Source organism: Epinephelus fuscoguttatus, linkage group LG15, assembly GCF_011397635.1.
Source record: "Epinephelus fuscoguttatus linkage group LG15, E.fuscoguttatus.final_Chr_v1".
In the NCBI taxonomy this organism is placed as follows: domain Eukaryota; kingdom Metazoa; phylum Chordata; class Actinopteri; order Perciformes; family Serranidae; genus Epinephelus; species Epinephelus fuscoguttatus.
This window is the reverse complement of record NC_064766.1, coordinates 42,317,421-42,338,221: the sequence shown is the minus strand read 5'-3', so window position 1 is coordinate 42,338,221 and position 20,801 is coordinate 42,317,421. Positions and strand designations below refer to the sequence as shown.

At 45.0% G+C, this 20,801-nt stretch overlaps 2 protein-coding genes across 2 annotated transcripts; one reads left to right on the top strand and one right to left on the bottom strand.

Annotated features, from left to right (window-relative positions):
• Positions 1-857: 857 nt before the first annotated feature.
• On the top strand, positions 858-14,401 carry LOC125902747 (E3 ubiquitin-protein ligase TRIM63-like). Its single transcript, XM_049599339.1, has 9 exons — positions 858-1,160; positions 1,351-1,523; positions 7,100-7,274; positions 7,489-7,584; positions 8,383-8,616; positions 8,887-8,909; positions 8,996-9,120; positions 9,197-9,447; positions 14,033-14,401. The coding sequence occupies exons 1-9, from the start codon at positions 1,041-1,043 to the stop codon at positions 14,123-14,125; spliced, it is 1,290 nt and encodes a 429-aa protein (XP_049455296.1). The 5' UTR covers positions 858-1,040; the 3' UTR covers positions 14,126-14,401.
• Positions 14,402-20,124: 5,723 nt separating this feature from the next.
• LOC125902758 (corticoliberin-1-like) lies at positions 20,125-20,595 on the bottom strand. Its single transcript, XM_049599356.1, has one exon. The coding sequence runs from the start codon at positions 20,593-20,595 to the stop codon at positions 20,125-20,127; it is 471 nt and encodes a 156-aa protein (XP_049455313.1).
• Between the last annotated feature and the right edge of the window lie 206 nt (positions 20,596-20,801).

The window sequence follows — 20,801 nt, the reverse complement described above, 5'->3', positions numbered from 1 at the left end:
TTACCGCTAAAAGCTAACTGCTAATAGCTAAAAGCTAACCACTAACAGCTAACCGCTAACAGTTAAAAGCTAACAACTAGTTGCTAACTGATAGCTGCTAACTGCTTACAGCTAACTGCTAGCTGCTAACAGCGAACTCAACAGGCTCTCCTGCTGATCCTTTCAGTGGTGTCGTGGTAGTTAAGTGGTTTAGACAGGATAATGCTGTAGCGTGTTTCGGGCTCATGTGATGTCGGATAACTCCGCCCATCTCTCCCAGAGAGCAGGTAAAGTGTAACGAGCTGAGGATGGGGGGGGGGGGGCTCTCTGTTATTCAGCAGTCGTTGCTGTGTAGTTGTGTTGCTGTGTAGTTGTGTTGTTGTGTCCTTCTGTCATATTTCAGAATAACAGCAGTAACACAACAATAAACATTTAGATTCTTTTTTCTTTCCCTTTTTTGTGGCGCCCCCGTGTGGATGACAGCGCTCTTAGCATTCACTCATACTGGCCACGCCACGGGCCGACACTGTTAATGCTGACAGAGGATTTATCAGACTTCACTCTGATATTAAACTGTCACAGTGGCTCTGGCTTTAGGATGACGACCACAGCAACAGACAAGTTACAAACTTTAAAAATTAGAAAGAGTTTTTTAAAAGATGATTTCTGAGAGGTGATTTAAAGACGTCACAGATTCTGCAGCGTCAGATGTTTCAGATGTGAAGAGTCCAGCAGGAGGCGCTGCAGCCTCCTCAGCTCCTCCTCCTGCTTCATACTGTGGACTGTCCCTTTAACAACCCCCCCTCCCCCGCTGCTCTGTCATGTCTCCTCGTGACCTTTGACATATAAGGGCATGTCGGCATGGCAACACCTGACGTCTGTCAGTCTAAAAACAGACTGAGTGCTGCTCTGTCCGCAGTCTGCAGGCCTTCACTGCTCCACTCCTTCTTCTTCTTCTTCTTCTTCTTCTTCTTCTTCACTTCTTTATTTTATCTAACGTCCTCCCCCGTCCTGTCCGGGTGACGGCTGTCTCCCCCGAGTTCCTCACCCACTGAGACATCATGGAGAGTCTGGAGAAGCAGCTCATCTGTCCCATCTGTCTGGAGATGTTCACCAAGCCGGTGGTCATCCTGCCCTGCCAACACAACCTCTGCAGGAAGTGTGCCAATGACGTGTTCCAGGTCAGTAATACGCACACACACACTAACAGACACATATACACACTCAGTAACACACAAAAAATGTTTCGGAGCATTTGAGTTGTCTCATGTCGTCATTCTACTGACATCAAATCAGGAAGTTTATGAGTCACTTCCTGTCAGTGTTCCTGTTGTTAACCACTCTACCTGTGTGATGCCCCGCCCCCTGCAGGCTTCCAATCCCTACCTGTCGACGAGGAGCGGCTCCACGGTGACATCAGGTGGTCGTTTCCGCTGCCCTTCCTGCCGACATGAGGTGGTTCTGGATCGGCACGGTGTGTATGGGCTGCAGAGGAACCTGCTGGTGGAGAACATCATCGACATGTACAAACAGGGCAGCAGCAGGTAACACACACCTGGACACGGCAGGCTTTTATTTTGGTAGGGTCAGACAAAAGTCTGACTGAGGCAGGTGGGAAGGGTCCAACAAACACTGAAGGCCGGTGTTCACTTTCTGTAAGATTGTAAAGCCAAACCCTGTTTTTCCCTGTTTTCCTCAACATATTTACGTGTTGGCTAAACGTAACCACGTGTGTGCGTGTTGGCTAAACGTAACCGTGTGTGTATGTTGGCTAAACGTAACCGTGTGTGTATGTTGGCTAAACGTAACCACGTGTGTGCGTGTTGGCTAAACGTAACCACGTGTGTGTGTGTGTTGGCTAAACGTAACCGTGTGTGTGTGTTGGCTAAACGTAACCGTGTGTGTGTGTGTGTGTGTGTGTTGGCTAAACGTAACCACGTGTCTGTGTGTGTGTGTGTGTGTGTGTGTGTGTGTGTGTGTGTGTGTATGTGTTGGCTAAACGTAACCACGTGTGTGTGTCAGCTAAACGTAACCACGTGTGTGTGTCGGCTAAACGTAACCATGTGTGTGTGTCGGCTAAACGTAACCACGTGTGTGTGTTGGCTAAACGTAACCACGTGTGTGTGTTGTTGAAGGAGATAAACATCAGTTGGTGTTGTACCAACGTAGTGCTTTTATTTTGAAAGAGACTGTATCAAACTGTACATTTCCTGTGAAAACAGAAGTGTATTTTGAAAACAGACAATGCATGTAACAGGCTGAAGTTGACACGGCGTCCCAGAACGTCAACAACCAACACACCCAGGGTACCTTGGACGCCATATGTGGACGTGGAAAGTCCATGACCAAACGTGGACACAGTGAGGATGATGATGGACCGTGAAGCATTATCACCAAAATTTGACCTCTATCTCCGCCCACACATAAACTGCACTTATGCCAAAACGTCAGTAACATTACTGATTAAAATGCGCGGCCGTAGTTTGGAACAAGTTAGCTAGCAAGCTGACATTAGCAGTCTCATTATTGTTGTTGGTACCAAATCATTACAGACCCAACAAACATCACTGACGGCTTCTATTCGACAACAGTTTTGGTGCTTAGTGTAAAAACATGTCTTACTAACAGGCTCCGTGTCATCCGCAGCAGCCTTGTTGACAGTTAACAAGATGGCGACTGCTGAAGGTGAGAAGTGTCCGTCATTCCACACTCAACTTTTGGACTGTTCACTGCATTTTCCTGCACTAGTGTGACAGCACTCAGAATATGAAGTGTTTAGTAGTGTGTGACTTGAGACACTGACTTGGCGACTTGGTGACAGAATCTCAGTTTATATTTGATTAGTGCTGATTAGTTTTACTGTTTGATCAGATTTAGGTCTGAGTTTGAGACTTTGTGTGGGCGGTGGTGGTGTGAAATAAGAAAATACAACCTGTTGACTGTTTCCTTTGTGAAACATCAGGTGTTGAATAAAGTTGGAAGTTGCTGCGTCTTCAGTTATTTTCCAGCTGCACATTTTGCAGACTGCCGTCTGTTACTTATCTCTTATCTGTTTTTGTACGTGAACAAAACAATCTTTGGTGTCATCATTTTCCAAACTGGTGCTCAGTAATGTGACGTTAGTTCCTCATGGGTCTCTCCTGTAACGTGATTGGATGATGTCAGACTGGTTCAAACAAAATGGATCTGAGGACTGAGGTGTCGACTCGCTGAGAGTGACCTGTCACTGTGACCTGAGACCTGTCACACTTTAACACTTTCTAATCTTTGGAGGAAGGTGTCAGGTGTCTTCAAGTCCAGTCACGAGTCTTTGGTGTTATAGTCCAAGTCGAGCTGCAGGTCTCCTTTGATTTTATCTAAAGTCATTACATTTGTGACTCGAGTCTGATTAAAGTCCAAGTCTTGTGACTCGAGCTCACACCTCTGTTTTGAATGAAAAACAGGTGGATCATGTGACCTGAGATGTTTTCACAACGACAACAACAACATGTTTTCACAGAGCGGTGAGTCTGTGATTCCTCACTAAGGCCTCGACCACACTGAGACACATCATGAGTAACACGTCACCAACAACCCCCCGTCTTCCTGTGTGTACCTGCTGTGCGTTCCTCTCCTGCGCAGCGTGTTGTGTTTTTGTAGCAGTTTGTAGACGTGCAGAAAAGTCGAAAATAGGCCTGTCGAAATAACGTGTTCATTTCAATAATTCATCACTGAAAAAATACTGCTGTAAAAGAGTTAACTCTCATTAACGGCGCTCCGTGGTGCCCTTTGCATCGTTAAAGGCCACAGTGTGTTTCTCACATGATGGAGGAAGACGAGACGACGCTGCTCGGCCCCGTGAGCGGAACATTTACCCAGATTGATCTGTTGACAGCAGCAGCGTTCTCTGCAGGAAGGAATTTTCGTACCATCGCAGAACTTTCATCGTCTGAAATATCACCTCAACACAAAACGCTATTTTGTTTCCTGTTAACTTTGAAGGTCCAATTAACTAAGACTGAAGGTGCGTTCAGAAACACTCTCTGTGAGCGCCGCAGAGAACTCTGGCACAAACTGGACCGTTCAGTTTTCCAGAACACCAGACTCTGGGAGCAGCAGAGCGCCAGGCGCAGTGAATGATTTGTTAATTCATATAACGGTCTGTTACTGTGAACAACAGCGCGAGTGTCAGATTTACAAACACACCCTTAGCTTTAAGGTCCAGTTAGCTAAGACTGAGGGTGCGCTCATAAATAGTCAACGTCAGAGTGAAGTCTGGCACAAACTGGACCGTTGGACTCTGTCAAGAGACGGAGCAGCAGAGCATCAGGCACCGTGAACGTGTGATAAACTTAAAAGTTTGTTACTCCATTTAGAAATGCAACGCTCTCTGTCTTCAACTATGAGTCCTGCTAGCTTAGCTTCCCAGTGCAGTTAGCTCAGTTTTAGCTCATAGGTCCTGTTAGCTTACACTTACCGTCTCAGTCTAGCTAGCTGAATGTCTCCCAGTGTTTGTGCTAAGCTATGCTAAGTGACCACAGAGATGACAGTGATCTCCATGTGTGACAGTTGGTCAACAGGATGTTTACAGTGAGTCAGGACTCAGCTGAAGGTGACAGGTGTGTGTTAGCCGTTAGCCGTTAGCTGTGACACTCAGACAGACTCTGGCTCTATTTTTAAATGTGGGTCAGTGAGACAGCAGCTCCTCTATTTCAGTGGTCGACATTCTTTGGACGGCAGGACGACGAGCTGATAAACATGTTCAGGACAAACACCTCAGCTGGAAGCTTCCTGTTTATCATGACAACACGTTTAAAATCAAATAATCATGTCAGTGTAATGAGTCACTGTGATGTCACACAGATTACTGCAGGGAAATCTGTGAAGATGTTGATTTCTCTTGTTTCAGCTGCAACATTTAAAGAAGGATCGTTGAAGCTCTGTGTTGTTTCTGCTGTCATGCTTTATTTAATAAACCAAGTCTATGGACACAGATAGGCTGACCAAACGTCCTCTTTTGCCCAGACATGTCCACTTTTCACGTCCTGTCCGGGGCGTCTGGGGGGTTTATAAACTGATGATAATGTCCGGTTTTCCGTGTGTTTGTGTGTGTGTGTTTATTTGTGTGTGTGTGTGTGTGTGTGTGTTAGAGTGCGGCACGGGCAGCATATTTCTGTCCGAACCCGAACCGAGCCCGACATTATTTAATGACCAAAGCACTGAGTTTGTGTCACACAGTGGTTTCAGGCTATTTAACAGGCTGGGCGTGCTCAGCTGCGGAGAGGGAGACCTCCGTGTTTGAGATGGGAGCGGGAGGCGGGAGGTCCGACGCTTCTAGCGAGAGGAGAGGGAGAAATAAAACAAAATAAGATAAAATAGGAAAAACCTGTCTCCCTCTTTTATTTTATTTTCAGCGTTTAATCAAGGCGGAGGCGGGCGGCTGGAGGTCCGAGGCTTCCAGCGAGGAGAGAGGTAGAAACAAACAGCCGGTGTGTGTGTGTTATGTTCAGGTGTTGTCACGTAAATAACAGTGCCCAAGCAATAAACAGGACAGACAATAGGATTTTATTTATTTTTACACTACATTTTTACTGAAAGCTGACCGAATCCGACCCGAGCCCGAATACAATTTATAGCTACATTTTTGACCAAACCCGGCCGACCCGTCGGGTACCGTCGGGCTCGGATCGCCACACTCTAGTGTGTGTATGTGTCCACTACTGGGGCCTATCTGAATTTCTGTCTTTGAGAGATATTATTTTGTAATATAACTGAATTTTCTATCCATGCATATAAACTTTAAATATATTAAAATGATAAGGCATCTTTGAGTAAACTGCGAGTATCATTTAAGTAGTCGTGGCCGGCCGAGTGTCCTCTTTTTTGGAAATCAAAATATAGTCACCCTAGACACAGAGGCTGAACAGTGTCCTGCTGTGGACGGGGTCGAAGCTAAAACTGTTTCAGACACCTGAGATATCAAAATCAGTTTGAGTGTCCTGACAGTGGAGCTGGAGGATGTATTGAAGACACCGCCTCTCACTTCCTGCACGCCACTCTGGAGCCTGTCAGAGCACATGCAGCCATAGACTGAGACCGCAGCACGCCACAGGACATCTTTTCTACCTGTATAACTCCGCCCCCTCCTGTAGGGAGCAGCTGACTCAAAGGACACTGACAGCAACTGCCACCAACACGAGGTGCACGATCACGTCATGTGATGCACATCACTACTTTTCAATATGTTGTGTAGTATTATTCTTCAGTATCATGATCACTGTTCAGTGTGGTGTGACATCATCATTACTGCGCCCCCACCCACCCCAGCAACACTTTAATAAAGTTTGCTGATGACACCACAGTAATCGGACTCATCTCTGGGGGGATGAATCGGCCTGCAGTGGCGACGTGGAGCGGCTGTCCAGGTGGTGCGGCGATAAGGCATACGCCTGCCTCCCCGTCTTTAATGTAGGACTACGTCTTCGTTTTCGCCCGTCACTTACGCCTCAGAGCGCTGCTATCCTCGCTCACTCTTTGGTTACATCTCATGTTGATCATCACAGCTCTGACCTCTGTCTTCATGAACTCCAGTTGGTCCAGAATTCAGCCGCCGGTTTCATCACCAGAACCTCCTCCATAGATCACATCAGTCCTGTTCTCCTGCAGCTTCACTGACTTCCTGTTAAATATCACAATATCGATTTCAAGATTCTGCTCCTCATTTTTAAGGCCCTTCATAGCCACGCCCCCTCATAACCATGCCCTTTCCTACCTGTCTGAACTCCTTCATATCTTCAGGTCTTCACGATTTGCCTGCTGCTCCACCGTGGGTTCACACCTTTTCAAGCTGGCGTACACACACACACACACACACACACACGGTGACCTGCGCTGATGATAACTTTACACCTAATATTTATGATTATGATTTTTGTCTCATTATTTTATTTATTTTTACCGTGTATTACTGAATAGTTTGACTTTATGATCCATGGACACTCTGCTGCTTGTTTTCTACCTGTGTCCTGTCAGGTGTCTTTGAGTGAATTATTATTATTATCACCCAGAAGTTACTGTAAACAAACATTGACATATATCATCATCATCATCATCATCACCATGTCTGTGTCCCTCTGAGCAGCAGGCCGGTCCCGGAGGTGAAGGTGGAGCAGCCGATGTGTGAGACTCATGAAGACGAGAAGATCAACATCTACTGCGTCACCTGCAGCGCCCCCACCTGTTCTCTGTGTAAAGTGTTCGGAGTTCACAAAGACTGTGAGGTCGCTCCGCTGGACGCCGTCTTCCACAAGCAGAAGGTGACACGACACACCTGTACATGAACACAGTGAGCACATGACACTCAGTGTACCTCAGGAGACGTCACAGTGCAGGTGACATCATGTGACCAGCAGAGGGCACTCAGACATCAGCCAATCAGCTGCTCTGAAACATGACTGTCATCTCTACATCACCTCTGTGTGTGTGTGTGTGTGTGTGTGTGTGTGTGTGTGTGTGTGTGTGTGCGCGCAGGCCGAGCTGACTGACTGTATCTCCATGTTAGTCGGGAACAACGAGAGGACGCAGGCCATCATCAGTCAGCTGGAGGAAACCTGCAGAGCTGTGGACGTGAGTTCATCCACCTGCTGACTCATCACAGTTCTGACTTTACTGACTCAGCTGACCTCAGTCTGTTTCCATGACGACAGAGAAAACAGATTTATATAAAATCACTGCAAACATGTCAGTGTGAGTGAAATGGTCCTGCAGTGAATGTGTCACAGTGGGACTAACACACCCAGATCATGTGACTCCTGCATGTATACAGTCAGTCAGACCCAAACTGGCCGAGGCGCTCTGAGCATGCTCCACAGTTTCCGCCCCGGGCTTTGACCCGGAAGTCCAATAGCATTAAATGTGTAAGAGAAGAAGAAGCCGGTAACAACATGGAGAAATCTACATCCAGAGCCGTGACTTTTTGGACGGACCAAATGTACAGAGCTGTAAAGTTGTCCACCATGGTAGCAGTTAGCTGCTAGCTAACCGTAGCTAACTTGTTTGTCCATTGTTTGGTCTGTGACGTAATAGGTCAACAGGAAAAAGGTCCAATACTAACAAGCTGAAAGGGGGCATATCTCCACCTATCGTAGAGGAGTCGCACATACTTGGCTCAATAACTGGATTCCCCTCCCATGCTTGTATACTGGGACAAGGACAGTAGGCCAGTTAGATGTCCTCGTCCAGCTGGGACTGGAGCTCCACTTCACTGTTTCCATGGAAACAGAAAGAGTGATTCAGCTGAAGTGAAACTCACTCTGCTGCATCCCAACAGCTTTAATTATTATTTCTGATTATATAATGATTTAAATGTTTGGAGCAGCGTTCACACACGTTTGTGCTGACGTCACTGACTCTGAGTGTTTTCAGGAGAATGGTCGCAGGCAGAAGTCGAAGGTGTGCGAGACGTTCGATCACCTGTATGCTCTGATGGAGGAGAGGAAAGGCGAGATGACTCTGAGGATCAACTCCGAGCAGGAGGAGAAACTCGACTACATCAGAGGTCTGAGGAGGAAGTACACCGAACACCTGGAGAGCACCGCCAAGCTGCTGGAGACCGCCATCCAGACCATGGATGAGTCCGAGATGGCTGTGTTCCTGCAGGTGAACCTGAACGCACCCAGACTGACAGGAGGGTGTGCCTCTTATTTTGAAATAAAGGGCTCTTACTCTGAAATAAAGGCCTCTTATTTTGGAGTGAAGGGCTCTTATTTTGAAATAAAGGGCTCTTACTCTGAAATAAAGGGCTCTTATTTTGAAATAAAGGGCTCTTGTTTTCATGTAAAAGTCTCTTTGAGATGTGTCTTATTTTGAAAGGCAACATTTGAATGAATGTAAATGTGTCAGCAGTAACTTTATTTTGTCCTCCCACAGACAACCAAACCTCTGCTACAGAAGTGAGTCTCACAGCCGCAGTCTTTGATTGATAATAACGATGATATTGATCAGATATGATTGGTTATTAACAATGACCTGTGTTCAGGATCATGGAGGGAACCAACACGTCTCACATGGATAAAGTCCAACATGGCTACGAGAAAATGGATCACTTCACGGCTAACTTTGAGCGTCAGAGGAGAGCGCTGATGAGCGTCGACTTCATCAAACGTAAGAAACAGGAAGTCCTCACAGGTGACCTCAGCAGCTTATTGGCTCTCACATTAACCCTCTGCTGCCTCCTCAGTTGATGAAGATGATGAAGACGATGAAGACGAAGCAGTGGAGGTCAGAGGGACGACCTCACCCAATCAGCAGCCTGCGCCGCCTCCTGTTCAGCCTGCAGGTGTTCAGCTCTCAGCCCCGCCCCCTCAGAGACCCCCAGAGGCTCCGCCCACTGTGACACAGACACCAACGCAGTCAAAAAGCCCCACCCCCTCCGCAACCACACAGGCCCCTCCTCCTCCACCCCTCCCCACTCAAGGCCCCGCCCCTTCGGTATGACATCACATGGTGCATTCAGGAACATGAAGTCAGTTCTTCAACATGATTTAGATTCGTTACATAAATTTATATATTACATTAATGTATTATATTACATACATATATATATATATATATATATATATATGTATGTATTGTATTTATATCACGTTTTAATCTGTTGAAAATTTTAAATATTATTTAATGAAAGAGCCAACAGATAGGATTCATTTGTTTTTAGCTTGGCGCCACCTAGTGTCAGTGGTGTTGTGTCGCACTGTGGCAACGACCAAACTGAGCGTGGGGATCAGAGATAAGGAATCAAATGTAGGCTGTAAAGCCACCAGTATACCTCTATGTATATGTAGAATGAGAAGGTGTGTGGACACTCTACTAAATAAATGAGTAAAGAGACCGAGCAACAATTATCAGATTTATCTGAAGAAAAAACAAATAGTAATGCAAATAATTATAGCAGAATGCACAGTACCAGTACAAACAGCTCACAGTAAATGATACCAATATGTACAGTACCAGTACAAACAGCTCACAGTAAATGATACCAATATGTACAGTACCAGTACAAACAGCTCACAGTGAATGACACCAATATGTACAGTACCAGTACAAACAGCTCACAGTAAATGACACCAATATGTACAGTACCAGTACAAACAGCTCACAGTAAATGACACCAATATGTACAGTACCAGTACAAACAGCTCACAGTGAATGACACCAATATGTACAGTACCAGTACAAACAGCTCACAGTGAATGACACCAATATGTACAGTACCAGTACAAACAGCTCACAGTAAATGATACCAATATGTACAGTACCAGTACAAACAGCTCACAGTAAATGACACCAATATGTACAGTACCAGTACAAACAGCTCACAGTAAATGACACCAATATGTACAGTACCAGTACAAACAGCTCACAGTAAATGACACCAATATGTACAGTACCAGTACAAACAGCTCACAGTAAATGACACCAATATGTACAGTACCAGTACAAACAGCTCACAGTAAATGATACCAATATGTACAGTACCAGTACAAACAGCTCACAGTAAATGATACCAATATGTACAGTACCAGTACAAACAGCTCACAGTGAATGATACCAATATGTACAGTACCAGTACAAACAGCTCACAGTGAATGATACCAATATGTACAGTACCAGTACAAACAGCTCACAGTGAATGACACCAATATGTACAGTACCAGTACAAACAGCTCACAGTGAATGATACCAATATGTACAGTACCAGTACAAACAGCTCACAGTGAATGACACCAATATGTACAGTACCAGTACAAACAGCTCACAGTGAATGATACCAATATGTACAGTACCAGTACAAACAGCTCACAGTGAATGACACCAATATGTACAGTACCAGTACAAACAGCTCACAGTGAATGACACCAATATGTACAGTACCAGTACAAACAGCTCACAGTGAATGACACCAATATGTACAGTACCAGTACAAACAGCTCACAGTAAATGACACCAATATGTACAGTACCAGTACAAACAGCTCACAGTGAATGATACCAATATGTACAGTACCAGTACAAACAGCTCACAGTGAATGACACCAATATGTACAGTACCAGTACAAACAGCTCACAGTGAATGACACCAATATGTACAGTATCAGTACAAACAGCTCACAGTGAATGATACCAATATGTACAGTACCAGTACAAACAGCTCACAGTGAATGACACCAATATGTACAGTACCAGTACAAACAGCTCACAGTGAATGATACCAATATGTACAGTACCAGTACAAACAGCTCACAGTAAATGACACCAATATGTACAGTACCAGTACAAACAGCTCACAGTAAATGATACCAATATGTACAGTACCAGTACAAACAGCTCACAGTGAATGACACCAATATGTACAGTACCAGTACAAACAGCTCACAGTAAATGATACCAATATGTACAGTACCAGTACAAACAGCTCACAGTGAATGACACCAATATGTACAGTACCAGTACAAACAGCTCACAGTGAATGATACCAATATGTACAGTACCAGTACAAACAGCTCACAGTAAATGACACCAATATGTACAGTACCAGTACAAACAGCTCACAGTGAATGATACCAATATGTACAGTACCAGTACAAACAGCTCACAGTAAATGACACCAATATGTACAGTACCAGTACAAACAGCTCACAGTAAATGACACCAATATGTACAGTACCAGTACAAACAGCTCACAGTAAATGACACCAATATGTACAGTACCAGTACAAACAGCTCACAGTAAATGACACCAATATGTACAGTACCAGTACAAACAGCTCACAGTAAATGACACCAATATGTACAGTACCAGTACAAACAGCTCACAGTGAATGATACCAATATGTACAGTACCAGTACAAACAGCTCACAGTGAATGATACCAATATGTACAGTACCAGTACAAACAGCTCACAGTAAATGACACCAATATGTACAGTACCAGTACAAACAGCTCACAGTGAATGATACCAATATGTACAGTACCAGTACAAACAGCTCACAGTAAATGACACCAATATGTACAGTACCAGTACAAACAGCTCACAGTGAATGATACCAATATGTACAGTACCAGTACAAACAGCTCACAGTAAATGACACCAATATGTACAGTACCAGTACAAACAGCTCACAGTGAATGATACCAATATGTACAGTACCAGTACAAACAGCTCACAGTAAATGACACCAATATGTACAGTACCAGTACAAACAGCTCACAGTGAATGATACCAATATGTACAGTACCAGTACAAACAGCTCACAGTGAATGATACCAATATGTACAGTACCAGTACAAACAGCTCACAGTAAATGACACCAATATGTACAGTACCAGTACAAACAGCTCACAGTGAATGATACCAATATGTACAGTACCAGTACAAACAGCTCACAGTAAATGATACCAATATGTACAGTACCAGTACAAACAGCTCACAGTAAATGACACCAATATGTACAGTACCAGTACAAACAGCTCACAGTAAATGACACCAATATGTACAGTACCAGTACAAACAGCTCACAGTGAATGACACCAATATGTACAGTACCAGTACAAACAGCTCACAGTAAATGATACCAATATGTACAGTACCAGTACAAACAGCTCACAGTGAATGACACCAATATGTACAGTACCAGTACAAACAGCTCACAGTAAATGATACCAATATGTACAGTACCAGTACAAACAGCTCACAGTAAATGACACCAATATGTACAGTACCAGTACAAACAGCTCACAGTAAATGATACCAATATGTACAGTACCAGTACAAACAGCTCACAGTAAATGACACCAATATGTACAGTACCAGTACAAACAGCTCACAGTGAATGATACCAATATGTACAGTACCAGTACAAACAGCTCACAGTAAATGACACCAATATGTACAGTACCAGTACAAACAGCTCACAGTAAATGACACCAATATGTACAGTACCAGTACAAACAGCTCACAGTAAATGACACCAATATGTACAGTACCAGTACAAACAACAGTAGACACAGTGGAATTATACCAATATGCACATGTAAACAGTCCCCATTCTAGAATAAACCATGCGGTTGGTTGGAGCTCAAATTGAATGGGAAACAAAGTCCAGTGTTCACTTAGCTGGGCGTAACTTAGCTGGGCGATGTCCGTGGATAGCTGCCTCCGTGAGAAGAGAACAGAAGGAAGGGAGGGGGGTATCACTGTCCGAGGGCTGCCGTAGAATGGCAACCAGGATGTCAGCCGACCAACACTCGCTACCCGCTCCCTGGTTGCGGCGATTTGCGATGCTGGCCAGCTAGGAATGAACTAGCAGCCAGTACAGTCCAGTCCTCTCTGGTCTAGCTAACATTTAGCCGTGTTACTTACTGATCCATTAGAAAGAAAGCTAGCTGGACATGGGTTTTGAAGCCTCTTTGGTCACGGAGCTCCCTCCATCTCTTGAACGCCTGACTGAGGTTTACTCTTGTTTTTCCTCTTCTTTTATCACTCTCCTTTTTGCTCTTCTTTGCCTCCTCACACAGAGGAGCTCCTTTTCTTTTGCTAGGCCGTTTTTCACTTGTCTCCAAACTCTGTCCGTCTGCCATTGTGCTCGTGACTCAACTATCTCATGGCCAACTCCTCATAAGGACCAGCTCCAGTCCCTGATTGGCTGACCGACCAGTTTCACAATACATGACGCGTTTCCTGCCGTAAAGCAGATTTTTTCCGCGAAATTTCGCCCCCGGTGGCAGAAGCTTATTGCAAAGATTGCAAAGCCACTAAGTAACCTATGTAAACGCTGATAGTCTGATTTTACTGTGGACACTACCCTGTGCAACCCACGTTATTTTCATCATGATATTACATGATATTTTTTTTACATATTCACAACACAGTTACTTTACAAAATAATCCTTCTTCTTTTCTTCTTTTCTTTTTTTCTCTCCTTCTACCTCTTCTTTATCTTCCTCTCCTACTTCATCATCATCATCTTCTTCCTCTTCCTTTGTTGTTCTTCTTCCTCCTCCTGGTCTTCCTCAGCTGCTGCAGGTCCAGTCTGATCAGCAGAACGAGTCGGAGGACAAAGATGGACCCAAACACGTCTTCTCCTTCAGCTGGCTGAACCAGAAGTGACATCAGATCAGGACCTGGATCAGTCTTTTATTTAACATCAGTAATGTTCACACGTGTTTTTACTGTCACTGTGACATCACTGTGACGTCACTGTGACATCACTGTGACATCACTATTACAGGATGTTTGCTGAGTTTGTTCTGAATCTAACAGATGTAAATCAATATTTAAAAATGTGAAACATTTTGTGGTTTAAACTCAAACTCTCAGTTTGTTTCTTCGGGTCAAATATTTTCTGTTCATGTGTCAAATAAATGATTCTGTTTTTATTATGAATCCTGATTTTCCTCTTCTGCTGAAACTGACTCAGTGTTTCTGTCAGGTGACATCAGACTCAGTGAAGAGAGTCACCTGAAACCTTCATCCCGTCACACGTGATAATGTTTAGTCAAATATTTCTCATTCAAATGTCCTGAAAACATTTTATGTCTGAAACTGGTTGAAATCACTGAGAGTCAGTTTTCTTATTAAGTCAAAGAGACTTGTGTCCGAGTCCTTCCCTCCAGGGAGGAGGAGTCAAAGCAGGAACGGCTTACCTCTAACAGGTGAACATCTGTCACCTGGCCCGCTGTGTGACTTCAGCCATGCGTGGATCAGCCAGCTGGTTGTGGTGCACCCTGACAGCAGCTTGAAAACAGCCTGACAGCGGTGTTAGTCCTGTCCATGGCACTGATTGGTTAATAGTTAGCCATCTGTGGTGTTCATTGGTTGTTTTTTATTTTAACTGACAAACTGCTGTTTGATGTCAAGATGCCGGACCTGAATCAATCAACTCGTCCTCAGTGTAGTGGGCGGAGTCAAAGGTCTGGACCCAGGCGACCTGCAGATGTGACTTTGAGAGGTTTTATTGTGAATCTAAAGTGACCACTGATTTTATGACCAATAAACATCCAGAGAGCATCATGTGACCGGTCAGATTGACGCTCGACTCAAATGTAAACAACACAAACCGTCATCAAAAGTTCAGTCAGCTTTATTTAGACAGTTTTTCTTACAGTGCAGAAATTCACTGATTATTGGTAGCTTTTATTTGATTATTTCAGCATTTATGTCTTTTTAATTGATGAATGTCATTTTCACCTTTCATAGATCAAATATTGAAATCAGCAGTTTGAATTTCTGTCAGGTTTTAATGTGAATGCTGACTGTAGCTGAAGTGATTGTGTGTGAACACTGACTGTAGCTGAAGTGTTTGTGTGTGAACGTTGACTGTAGCTGAAGTGATTGTGTGTGAACACTGACTGTAGCTGAAGTGTTTGTGTGTGAACGTTGACTGTAGCTGAAGTGATTGTGTGTGAACGCTGACTGTAGCTGAAGTGTTTGTGTGTGAACGCTGACTATAGCTGAAGTGATTGTGTGTGAACACTGACTGTAGCTGAAGTGATTGTGTGTGAACACTGACTGTAGCTGAAGTGTTTGTGTGTGAACGCTGACTGTAGCTGAAGTGATTGTGTGTGAACGCTGACTGTAGCTGAAGTGTTTGTGTGTGAACGCTGACTGTAGCTGAAGTGATTGTGTGTGAACACTGACTGTAGCTGAAGTGATTGTGTGTGAACGCTGACTGTAGCTGAAGTGTTTGTGTGTGAACGCTGACTGTAGCTGAAGTGTTTGTGTGTGAACGTTGACTGTAGCTGAAGTGATTGTGTGTGAACACTGACTGTAGCTGAAGTGATTGTGTGTGAACGCTGACTGTAGCTGAAGTGTTTGTGTGTGAACGCTGACTGTAGCTGAAGTGTTTGTGTGTGAACGTTGACTGTAGCTGAAGTGATTGAGTGTGAACGCTGACTGTAGCTGAAGTGTTTGTGTGTGAACGTTGACTATAGCTGAAGTGATTGAGTGTGAACGCTGACTGTAGCTGAAGTGTTTGTGTGTGAACGTTGACTATAGCTGAAGTGATTGCGTGTGAACGCTGACTGTAGCTGAAGTGTTTGTGTGTGAGCGTTGACTGTAGCTGAAGTGTTTGCGTGTGAACGCTGACTGTAGCTGAAGTGTTTGCGTGTGAACGCTGACTGTAGCTGAAGTGATTGTGTGTGAACGTTGACTGTAGCTGAAGTGTTTGTGTGTGAACGCTGACTATAGCTGAAGTGATTGTGTGTGAACGCTGACTGTAGCTGAAGTGTTTGTGTGTGAAGGTTGACTAGCTGAAGTGATTGTGTGTGAACGCTGACTGTAGCTGAAGTGTTTGTGTGTGAACGCTGACTGTAGCTGAAGTGATTGTGTGTGAACACTGACTGTAGCTGAAGTGATTGTGTGTGAACACTGACTGTAGCTGAAGTGTTTGTGAGTGAACGCTGACCGTAGCTGAAGTGTTTGTGTGTGAACGCTGACCGTAGCTGAAGTGTTTGTGTGTGAACGCTGACCGTAGCTGAAGTGTTTGTGTGTGAACGCTGACTGTAGCTGAAGTGATTGTGTGTGAACGCTGACTGTAGCTGAAGTGATTGTGTGTGAACGCTGACTGTAGCTGAAGTGTTTGTGTGTGAACGCTGACTGTAGCTGAAGTGTTTGTGTGTGAACGTTGACTGTAGCTGAAGTGTTTGTGTGTGAACGCTGACTGTAGCTGAAGTGATTGTGTGTGAACGTTGACTGTAGCTGAAGTGATTGTGTGTGAACGCTGACTGTAGCTGAAGTGATTGTGTGTGAACGTTGACTGTAGCTGAAGTGTTTGTGTGTGAACGCTGACTGTAGCTGAAGTGATTGTGTGTGAACGCTGACTGTAGCTGAAGTGTTTGTGTGTGAACACTGACTATAGCTGAAGTGATTGTGTGTGAACGCTGACTGTAGCTGAAGTGTTTGTGTGTGACGGTTGACTAGCTGAAGTGATTGTGTGTGAACGCTGACTGTAGCTGAAGTGATTGTGTGTGAACGCTGACTGTAGCTGAAGTGTTTGTGTGTGAAGGTTGACTAGCTGAAGTGTTTGTGTGTGAACGCTGACTGTAGCTGAAGTGTTTGTGAGTGAACGCTGACTGTAGCTGAAGTGACTGTGTGTGAACGTTGACTGTAGCTGAAGTGTTTGTGTGTGAACGCTGACTGTAGCTGAAGTGATTGTGTGTGAACGCTGACTGTAGCTGAAGTGTTTGTGTGTGAACGCTGACTGTAGCTGAAGTGATTGTGTGTGAACGCTGACTGTAGCTGAAGTGATTGTGTGTGAACGCTGACTGTAGCTGAAGTGATTGTGTGTGAACGCTGACTGTAGCTGAAGTGTTTGTGTGTGAACGCTGACTGTAGCTGAAGTGATTGTGTGTGAACGTTGACTGTAGCTGAAGTGTTTGTGTGTGAACGCTGACTGTAGCTGTGTGTGAACGCTGACTGTAATTGAAGTGGTGGTGTGTGAACGTTGACTGTAGCTGAAGTGATTGTGTGTGAACGCTGACTGTAGCTGAAGTGATTGTGTGTGAACACTGACTGTAGCTGAAGTGTTTGTGTGTGAACGCTGACTGTAGCTGAAGTGTTTGTGTGTGAACGCTGACTGTAGCTGAAGTGATTGTGTGTGAACGCTGACTGTAGCTGAAGTGTTTGTGTGTGAACGTTGACTGTAGCTGAAGTGTTTGTGTGTGAACACTGACTGTAGCTGAAGTGTTTGTGTGTGAACGCTGACTGTAGCTGTGTGTGAACGCTGACTGTAGCTGAAGTGATTGTGTGTGAACGCTGACTGTAGCTGAAGTGATTGTGTGTGAATGCTGACTGTAGCTGAAGTGATTGTGTGTGAACGCTGGCTGTAGCTGAAGTGTTTGTGTGTGAACACTGACTGTAGCTGAAGTGATTGTGTGTGAACACTGACTGTAGCTGAAGTGTTTGTGTGTGAATGCTGGCTGTAGCTGAAGTGTTTGTGTGTGAACGTTGACTGTAGCTGAAGTGTTTGTGTGTGAACGCTGGCTGTAGCTGAAGTGTTTGTGTGTGAACGTTGACTGTAGCTGAAGTGTTTGTGTGTGAACGCTGACTGTAATTGAAGTGGTGGTGTGTGAACGTTGACTGTAGCTGAAGTGATTGTGTGTGAACGCTGACTGTAGCTGAAGTGATTGTGTGTGAACGCTGACTGTAGCTGAAGTGTTTGTGTGTGAACGCTGACTGTAGCTGAAGTGTTTGTGTGTGAACGCTGACTGTAGCTGAAGTGATTGTGTGTGAACGCTGACTGTAGCTGAAGTGTTTGTGTGTGAACGTTGACTGTAGCTGAAGTGTTTGTGTGTGAACACTTGACTGTAGCTGAAGTGTTTGTGTGTGAACGCTGACTGTAGCTGTGTGTGAACGCTGACTGTAGCTGAAGTGATTGTGTGTGAACGCTGACTGTAGCTGAAGTGATTGTGTGTGAATGCTGACTGTAGCTGAAGTGATTGTGTGTGAATGCTGGCTGTAGCTGAAGTGTTTGTGTGTGAACACTGACTGTAGCTGAAGTGATTGTGTGTGAACACTGACTGTAGCTGAAGTGTTTGTGTGTGAATGCTGGCTGTAGCTGAAGTGTTTGTGTGTGAACGTTGACTGTAGCTGAAGTGTTTGTGTGTGAACGTTGACTGTAGCTGAAGTGTTTGTGTGTGAACGTTGACTGTAGCTGAAGTGATTGTGTGTGAATGCTGACTGTAGCTGAAGTGTTTGTGTGTGAATGCTGGCTGTAGCTGAAGTGTTTGTGTGTGAACGCTGACTGTAGCTGAAGTGTTTGTGTGTGAACACTGACTGTAGCTGACTGTAGCTGAAGTGTTTGTGTGTGAACGTTGACTGTAGCTGAAGTGATTGTGTGTGAACGCTGACTGTAGCTGAAGTGTTTGTGTGTGAATGCTGGCTGTAGCTGAAGTGTTTGTGTGTGAACGCTGACTGTAGCTGAAGTGTTTGTGTGTGAACACTGACTGTAGCTTACTGTAGCTGAAGTGTTTGTGTGTGAACGTTGACTGTAGCTGAAGTGTTTGTGTGTGAACGTTGACTGTAGCTGAAGTGTTTGTGTGTGAACGCTGGCTGTAGCTGAAGTGTTTGTGTGTGAACGTTGACTGTAGCTGAAGTGTTTGTGTGTGAACGTTGACTGTAGCTGAAGTGTTTGTGTGTGAACGCTGACTGTAGCTGAAGTGTTTGTGTGTGAATGTTGACTGTAGCTGAAGTGTTTGTGTGTGAACACTGACTGTAGCTTACTGTAGCTGAAGTGATTGTGTGTGAACGCTGGCTGTAGCTGAAGTGTTTGTGTGTGAATGCTGACTGTAGCTGAAGTGTTTGTGTGTGAACACTGACTGTAGCTTACTGTAGCTGAAGTGTTTGTGTGTGAACGCTGGCTGTAGCTGAAGTGTTTGTGTGTGAATGCTGACTGTAGCTGAAGTGTTTGTGTGTGAACACTGACTGTAGCTTACTGTAGCTGAAGTGATTGTGTGTGAACGCTGGCTGTAGCTGAAGTGTTTGTGTGTGAATGCTGGCTGTAGCTGAAGTGTTTGTGTGTGAACGCTGACTGTAGCTGAAGTGTTTGTGTGTGAATGCTGACTGTAGCTGAAGTGATTGTGTGTGAATGCTGACTGTAGCTGAAGTGATTGTGTGTGAACGTTGACTGTAGCTGAAGTGATTGTGTGTGAACGTTGACTGTAGCTGAAGTGATTGTGTGTGAACGTTGACCGTAGCTGAAGTGATTGTGTGTGAACGCTGGCTGTAGCTGAAGTGATTGTGTGTGAACGCTGACTGTAGCTGAAGTGATTGTGAGTGAACGTTGACTGTAGCTGAAGTGATTGTGTGTGAACGTTGACTGTAGCTGAAGTGATTGTGTGTGAACGTTGACCGTAGCTGAAGTGTTTGTGTGTGAATGCTGACTGTAGCTGAAGTGATTGTGTGTGAACGCTGACTGTAGCTGAAGTGTTTGTGTGTGAATGCTGGCTGTAGCTGAAGTGATTGTGTGTGAACGCTGACTGTAGCTGAAGTGTGCACAGAAGAGTCAGAGCTGAAAGCAGCTGAAGTGAGAGCATTAGCTGATTTGAAGATCATGAGACTGATGTCAGACGATAAAACTGGACAGGGAGTGAACAGTTTGTGGATGTGAACTATTTTCCAAAGTCGTCCATCATCTTGCGGTTGCTGTCAGCCTGCTGGGCGATCTGCTCGGCTCGGGCCATCTCCAGGACCTCCCTGAGCAGGTGGAAAGTCAGATCCAGAGAGATGGGGGGCTCCTCAGACCTCTTCCCCTTCTCCCTGGCCTCCTCCTCCTCCACCTCCACCTCCTGCTCCCGCCGGTGCTCCGCCCGGGCCTGCAGGAGGCGCTGTGTGAGCTGCAGCACAGCCCGGTTTGCCATTGAGTAGGAGGAAGAGGAGGAGAGGAGGTCTGGAGCCGCAGCAGAAGAGAATCCTCCACCTCCACCCAGACGGAGGGAGAACTCCTCCCCAAGGTGGAGCAGCAGCGGTCGGGGGAAGAGCGGGCGGCGGCTGGTGGGGGCGTCGTCAGGTCGACAGTCAGCAGAGCGAGGGAGGAAAGCACTGAGCAGAGCCATGACCCATAACAACACATTCAGCTTCATCTCTGCTGACAGATCCAACCTGAGGACAAACAAGAGGCTTCATAAGACGCCTGTGAGGACGATCTGTGGGATTAGAAAACCCAGAGACACTTGAGAGACTTTGCTGTTATCTGATAACGTTGTGTTCACACCAGGCGCCAAGAAAAAAATTCATACGAGGGAATTACATGTAAAATCAAAGTAAAGACGGAATAGACGCAAATTCC